At 34.1% G+C, this 8,469-nt stretch overlaps 1 protein-coding gene across 1 annotated transcript; it reads left to right on the top strand.

Moving 5' to 3' along the window:
- Positions 1-4,616: 4,616 nt before the first annotated feature.
- On the top strand, positions 4,617-7,316 carry LOC118039784 (polyol transporter 5). The gene is made up of 3 exons (XM_035046581.2): positions 4,617-4,898; positions 5,111-5,457; positions 5,803-7,316. Exons 1-3 carry the CDS (start codon positions 4,739-4,741, stop codon positions 6,865-6,867), a joined length of 1,572 nt encoding a protein of 523 aa, XP_034902472.1. The 5' UTR covers positions 4,617-4,738; the 3' UTR covers positions 6,868-7,316.
- Positions 7,317-8,469: the final 1,153 nt, after the last annotated feature.

The raw sequence follows: 8,469 nt of genomic DNA on the forward strand, positions 1-8,469 counted from the left end.
GCCCCTTGCTCAAATGATAGGATTGTTGAACAACAACCCGTTCTTTCCATGAAACCAGCACTAGTTGCCTTGGAGGACTGCCAGCTTTCGCCTTTGGACATTTTAACACCTTATTATATAAAAGAGAACCAAGACCAAGCAGTCAGTGTGTTTACTTTGAAGTCAAATTCTACATCACGTGTGTCTTTTGATGATGATCCATGGTCCCCTCCGAGGACAGTCCAAGCTCAGTTTCAAACCATGACGAAGCTCTTGTTTGGAGTGATTGGATAGAGATGATTACAGCAGAGCCCCTCCTTTAATTTTTGGAATTTAGCAGGGCAGAGATCTGTATCGGATTGGAGAAGGAAAGTGATGATGGAGCATTGTGAGGTTGTGGGATTTTGTGTTTCATTTCCAGGAAAATTCTTGGGTTTGTGGAGGACAGAAAGCGACTAAAATCATATAGCCTTCTTTCTTGTGGTTAACATGGCCGCCCCCTTGCAATTTTTCTATCGAGAGAAAATGAGGTGATAAATACTTGGGTTTGTGGAGGACAGAAAGCGACTAAAATCATATAGCCTTCTTTCTTGTGGTAAATGTTTCTCTCCAAATTCCAAGTCCTACACCACGGCACATGGAGATGGTGCATGTTACAGCACCAAACTTGAAATTATAAAGCGAGAGTGCACTTTATTGTCAAAGAAGCAGAGTAATTCCAAGAAATGAAACAATTTTACCTTAAAACTACTTATTGTCAAAGAAGCTTGGATTGATGCTGTGGATTATGTGGATGGGGGTGGAAATGCAATTGCAACTCTTCGAAAAGTGAGGTTCATATAAGATAAATCTAAGAAGCAGCTTGGAATTGTGTTGAAAAAAATAATTTTAAATTAATTTTTTTATATTTTTTGAATTGTTTTGATGTATTGAAGTTAAAATAAATTTATTATATTTTTTAATCAAAAATAGGATTGCTGGAATGAGAATGTAATATTTGTGGTTAGTAGAAAAAAAAATAAAGGGGAAAAATAAAGTTCGCCTTTAATGAACTCGACTGAGTCCAGATTTACAAAAACTTCGAATTGAACTGTGAATCTCAAGCTGCCAAAATCGGCAGTGTAATATTCGAATGATGCAAATTAATCAAGGGGAAAAAATGCACGAAAATGAATGAGTTGCCAGAATGCTCGACTCTTTAGTTAAACTATCACTAATTACCATGACTTCTGTCAGATTTAATATATTTTTTGTGGTAGTTGCTCGCTGTTGTCAAAGATTGGTAGTGTTCTGTTCTGTCACGAGGCCAATGGGAAAATTCGAAGTGACGTATCTCGAGCTGTTTCCAAAGGCAGACGGGGACCCATCTCCAGAGCCGAAGGTCTCTCTGTTCAATTATTTGTCCAAGCTCACTTTCAGTACAACAGTGACATCTGCTAGTGTCGATTCGAAATAGAATTGCAGAGGTGCTATGACTTTAAGTAAGACGTTGAATGTTTAAACACAGACTTAACAAAATAAAAGGTGCATGCACCCGTCGAATGCGAAACATGAACAGAGTGCAGGATTTTTGCAAGATTTATTAAGTTTTTCTTCTTAAAATGACCCGTGTCTTGTCTTCTCTCTACTCTTCAGCTCATGCCAGGCTGAAAAGGGTTTTTTTTTATTATTATTAATTGAAAAGGGATCGTTTCAGAAAGCATGGGATCATGAGCTAATCTGGAGAGAAAACTCTTCACAATTTCTTTTTGTGGGAGCAACTGTGTTTGAGGTATTGGTTTTTCCGAATAATATCAGATGGAGAGATCTCCTCGAATCTCCTTTTATGACCATTGAGATAATCTGGAGAGAAAACAGGTCACTGACCCTATTTTACCACCATCCGTAAGCTCGACCCGAGATATTTAGTCTCGAATTTTATTTTATTTTTTTCTGGGTGAAATGACTAAAACATTTTAAATCAATTGTGTGATGAATTCTTTTAACATGTTTCCTATATTCTTTGTCAGGATAGTGTTTTATTATTAAAATCCCATCTTATCTCTGCTTTTCCGTACGTATTAATATAATCGGACACAGGATTCCACAGTGAGCAAAATGTTCACAAAAGTGGAAAATGAAAGTGCATACTTATCCTCATTAAAAAAAATTAAAAAAAGAAAAAAGAAGATGGAGAACCCAATTTCCTCTGGAAGATTGGTTTCTAACCACAGATAACCAAACCTATTTTTTCAAACCAACCCTGCTTTAGGCAAAGTGTAAAGAAAGGAGAACGGAAACCAAAGAAATGTGCATCTCATCGGAAAATGGAAAATCTAGGCACGAATTAGTTTAACGGCGAATACCTTTCTAGAGTAGGCATGAATGCCAGAACTTGTCAGCATTAATTTCCTGCCGAATTGGTCGTTATCATAGTACACAGAGTCGAGATGGATGATATGAAGACGGCAGAGAGTTCGGCAAGCACTTTTCCCGTCAACGGTTATTATCATGTTACTATAATTGTAATTATGAACATTAATAATAATTATAATAATAACAACAACTAGAAGGGGAGAGGATTCTCCTCTCAAAACTTAATTTGGATTTCATCTTCTACATGAGTACTTTATATTTTTTATATAATGATTTTAATAGATTAACTTTATTAAAACAAGTCTTTTCATCTTTCTTTTTTTATTGAATTTTTTTTTTAAATTTAATCCTTTAATATTGAATTAATTTAGAATTAAAATTTGTGATTTGTTTCAGTTTGTTTTCTTTAACATTATTTTTATCTCATGACTTGAATTACATGACTTGAATTACATATTTATTAGAAAATGTGTTTTATAATTTGTATAATTTTATTATTCAATATGTGAATTGACAAGTTAACTCATGTTGACTAAAATTGATTTAATGTGTGTTGTCTTAATATTTATAAAAAAATTCATTTAAAATATTTATTTTAAGTCAAACTATATTTTTACATATTATTCGGATTATCTTTAAATCTACCAAAAAGATCAAATCAACATTGAATCAATTCCCACACAACTTAAATTTTTTTACTAGAAAAAATATTAATAATGTTTAAATATTTTCTTTACATCAAAAAATTAATATAACTCGCAACATAAAAGAAGCATAATCTAGTTATAAACTATAGTCCTAGGTATAAACCCAAGATGTTGCCAGGCATATGTATTGTGCATGTTCCAGTTAATGATTTCATTATTTTTTGAATGTCGCTTCAAAGAGCTAGGTGATTCGATCAGGAGCCTAGTTCAAGCTTTTTTTTTTTTATTATTTATGTGGGTGTCCTGGGTCAAGCTTGCACGTACCACGACTAATCTCACGGCTCACTGAACATCCTGCAAACCCGGTAAGCATGTAAGGCACTACGGGGGTGACAGGCGTGCACGGTGAGGTTTGAACCCAGGATGCAGAGGAAGAAAACAAGTCCCTTCAACCGCTGGGTCAAGACCTCAAGTGCTAGTCCAAGCTATTTTTGCTTTGAACTGTGTTGGCCATTTACTATTCAAACTCGGGTGACTAAGTTAACTTATGATCTAACATGATATTTAAACTCTAATAATTTTTTTTTTTAAAATAATTTTTTTTATCTAACAGGATTATATAATCAATTATTTAATAATTTGATTATACTATCATAATGTTAGTTGGTGTTATTGTAATTTTTATAATTATGTATTTGAACAGAAGAAATCAACAAATCTCATATATACCCCTGAAAAGATCTAACCTCATTTTTGTATAACTTTTATGGTGTTTTATTTTTTTCTAATTTGATATTAAATTTTAAATTTCTTTATAGATTGAAATTAAATTCAGAAGATTTCTATCTCGAAATTAAAATCAAAAGTAATAAATTCTTTATGAAAATTATATTTTTATTTTTATCTTGCATGTCGAATTTAGATTTTTAATTATTCTTGATATTTTTAAAAAAATGTTATTGTATCATTTGAATTTGTAATTTTATCAAGAAAAGGACTTAAATGAAAAAAAAAAAAAAAAACTCCTATACTATCATAACTTTTTGAATAACTTGAAGGACATCGATATGGGTTGATCTACTATATAAAAAAATAAATCCCGCTCTGTAGTGTATGGTTGATTTCAACATGTCTATCTGGGAAGGCAGTGGATTTGCTTAACAGCATGCAAGCTCTGAAGGGATTTTAACTTGTTACTCAAAAAATTATGAAGTGTAGAGCGAGCACCTTTCAACTTTTTTCTCTTTTCCCATTCTTCATACTTTTTTTTCATTTTTTAAAGAGCATGCCTAGTTGTATAACTTGACTAATTCAACAAGTTGATCTGGTTATGATTATTAAATTTAAATTTTGATTTAATTGAAATCTGATCAACTCAATTAAAATCTGATTGACTTGACAAAAATCTAGTTAAGTAATTTTTCCAAAGGCAAAAATCAAATTGTTTAAAAATAGGATTTTAACATTTAATTTTTTTGTTTTATAAACTAAAAATGCCTATTAGACCACCCACTTCAACGTACAACCCAAATTAGTGTTTAGCTATGAACCAAGATTAGTGTTGTTTGCTTTGGAACCAGCTAGACTGGTCACCAGGTTGCCAAAATGATGATGTCAACCTGTTGGTCTCTATTTAAGCAGCTCCAGCCTCCCACTTATGGCTGCATGAGTTTATCCAAAATAAGGGTACAACACTAGCACTGCTTAGCTTAAACCAACTCTTTGTCTCTCCCTCTCTTTGTTTAGGCGTATAGATCATGTCTGCAGGTCTAAACTCAGAAAGGGATGTCAATCCTAGCCAACCCACAACAGAGAAAACACTAGCAGATTTTGATCCTGTAAAGAAACCAAAAAGAAACAAATTTGCTTTTGCTTGCGCAATCCTAGCTTCCGTGGCTTCAATCTTACTTGGTTATGGTGAGGACTCAAATTTCTCTCAAACCATTCTTTTCATCACTTGGAATACTGCTAGTGAAGATTCCAAAAAACTAGCTCTGTTAACCCAACGAAGAGTGAGACTTGCAGCAAAAAAGATTTTCTTTTTTTCCAAGAAAATACTTCTTTGCATAGAACTTTGATCTTGCCTTCATTTTTTACATTATCCTAACAACTTTTATATTTGGTGATAGATATCGGAGTAATGAGTGGAGCCAAGGACTACATCCAAATTGACCTTAAACTCAGTGACGTGGAAGTAGGATTACTTGTGGGAACTCTCAACTGGTACTCTCTTGTTGGCTCAGCCGCTGCTGGCGTGACCTCTGACTGGATTGGTCGTCGATACACTATTGTGGTGGCAGGAGCCATTTTCTTTGCTGGAGCTCTGCTCATGGGATTTTCCACAAATTATGCATTTCTCATGGTTGCTCGCTTTGTTGCTGGTATTGGTGTCGGTTTTGCCCTCATGATTGCCCCTGTTTACACCACTGAGGTCTCGCCAGCTTCTACTCGTGGATTTCTCACCTCATTCCCAGAAGTAAGTATTCATATGCGTTTTTCCAAAAGAAATTGTTGTTTTTTAAGGCCATTGCTTTGCAATTTCTTTACTAGACGAGAGAGAGTAAAGAAGAAGTGCAAATAGAATGCTATTTTTACTAATTTAATTTCCAGTTTCTTAAGAGTATTTAATTCGCAGTTATGTACCAAAAATGGAAGTAAGACTCGATAATACCCCTAAAATGTTTAGTTTGAAATACTAATTAAATATTAATACACGCACAAGAATCCCGCTTCTAGAAATTTTAATGTCAAAAAACCTTTTAAGAATATATGGGGAATAATTGATATTAACGTAACTTCTGTGACTCTGTTTCTGGTGTAGGTATTCATCAATGTTGGGATCTTACTAGGATATGTATCCAATTATGCTTTCTCTAAGCTCCCAACTAACTTGGGTTGGCGAATCATGCTTGGAGTTGGAGCAATTCCTTCGGTGTTCTTAGCTTTGGTTGTTATAGGCATGCCCGAGTCTCCTCGTTGGCTAGTCATGCAAGGTCGACTCGGTGATGCTAGGAAAGTTCTTGACAAAACCTCCGACACTAAAGAAGAATCTCAACAGAGATTGTCAGAGATTAAAGAAGCCGCCGGAATCCCTCAAGATTGCAACGATGACGTTGTCCGTGTGCAGAAAAAGAGTCACGGCGAAGGTGTTTGGAAAGAATTATTCATTCATCCCACACGTCCTGTTCGTCACATCCTGCTTTGTGGGATCGGTATCCATTTCTTCCAACAAGTTTCAGGAATAGACGCGGTCGTTTTGTACAGCACCAACATCTTCGAAAAGGCCGGAATCACGTCATCCAATGATAAATTACTGGCAACTGTAGCGGTTGGATTCACCAAGACCGTTTTTATCTTAGTGGCCACATTCTTACTAGATAGGATCGGGCGACGGCCGCTGCTCTTAAGTAGTGTTGGTGGTATGGTACTATCCCTAGCAACCCTCGGATTCGGGCTGACAATAATTGATCATTCAAATGAGAAACTACCATGGGCGATTGCCTTATCAATCGCTATGGTGTTAGCTTTTGTTGCATTCTTCTCCATAGGAATGGGACCGATAGCTTGGGTTTATAGTTCAGAGATTTTCCCGTTGAGATTACGCGCTCAGGGGACAGGTATGGGAGTGGCCATGAATAGAGTGACAAGTGGGGTAATATCTACAACTTTTATTATGCTCTACAAGGCTATATCTATCGGTGGGGCCTTTTTCCTGTTCGCCGGATTTGCAACAGTGGCTTGGGTATTCTTTTTTACATGTTTTCCTGAGACACGAGGAAGAACCTTAGAGGACATGGAAGTGCTTTTTGGTAATTTTATCAGCTGGAGGTCTGCTTTAAAGGATGGGAAAAAGGAGGAGGAAGTTCACGGTGGAAATGATGGTTAAATCCAGATGGGAACTAAAGCTTAAGAATAGTGTGATAAATGTATCTCTTCTTCTTCTTCTTCTTTTATCAAGATGTAAGATTAGTTTTTTCTTTCCTTCTTTTTTTAGCAAGGATGGGAGACTGGAGCAAATAATGCTTGAGATGGTGTGAAGATGAGAAGCTTGTGGACGTTCATGGAAAAGAAGAAGAACAAAAATCAGATATCTAATGAATCAAAAAGATATTATACTGAATATCCCTTCTTCTTTTTATCTTAGATACTTCTCGCAATTAGCTAATTATGGAAACAGTGATGTGTTCGGAAAACAGAGAGTTCACCGGCTTGTGTGTAAGAAGATGGATACCTGTCAGTTATCGGAGATTGAAATGAACATGTAAAAAATGAGCTTCGTGTAGTAGCCTTGGATTGGCTGATACCTGCCATATAATTGGGATCCCTTTTATTCAATGGTACGCGTTGTCTTCTTCTGTTTTACTTTTCAACACATTTCCCTTTCCTACATGACAAAGAAAACTGGATGTTTGAGTGGTCGGTTCACGTATTTGAATAAGTGGTTCCTTTTCTTGGATAGATTGCATGAACTTGAATTACTTGCAACCATGGCTAAAGGGATCTTTCCTTTTCTTTATTGTCCTTTTTTCCTGCTGTTTTGATTTTATTGATTACATAATCTTTTTAAGTTCAGGTCGAAATGCACCGAAAACAACACCTTAGAAGAGGTGGTCCAGCTTTAATTAATAATGTTATAAAATAAAAGGTGTATAAATATGAGATTATTTAATTTTTGAGATAGTCACCTATTATTATTGAGATGTTATATTATTGAAAAACAAATATATTTATGCTTTTAACGACATTATTAAAAGACAAATATATGTTACATATCATTATTGAGATAGTAAATATGATATATCTTTTAAGAGACCTTGTATACACTTATAAGTATCATGTATAAATATAAGATTATTTAATGTTTGAAATAGTCACATATCATTATTGAGATGTTACATTATTGAAAAACAAATATATTTATGCTTTTAACGACATTATTAAAAGACAAATATATGTTACATATCATTATTGAGATAGTAAATATGATATATCCTTTAAGAGACCTTGTATACACTCATGAGTATCATGTATTTAATATTTTTATTTTAGAGAGCCGTCCACAATCAGAGCTTAGTAGAGGTGGTAATGTATAAATATGAGATTATTTAGTGTTTGAGATAGTCACATATCATTATTGAGATGTTGCATTATTGAAAAACAAATATATTTCTATTTTTAACGACATTATTGAAAGACAAATATATGTTACATATCATTATTGAGATAGTAAATATGATATATCCTTTAAGAGATCTTGTATACACTTATGAGTTAGATATTACAATTTATCATGTATTTAATACTTTTATTTTAGAAAGCCGTCCACAATCAGATATATATAGCCTTGAAATTTAATAATATTCAAGTTCTTTAAATTTGACATGTTTATCAAACTCATGTTATCTTAAACTTAGTTGACAACCAAACCTAACTGCTTTAAATTTAACATGCTAACCAGATCTATTTTATTTAAAATGATTTTTATTTA

Source organism: Populus alba, chromosome 4 (genome assembly GCF_005239225.2).
Source record: "Populus alba chromosome 4, ASM523922v2, whole genome shotgun sequence".
NCBI lineage: Eukaryota > Viridiplantae > Streptophyta > Magnoliopsida > Malpighiales > Salicaceae > Populus > Populus alba.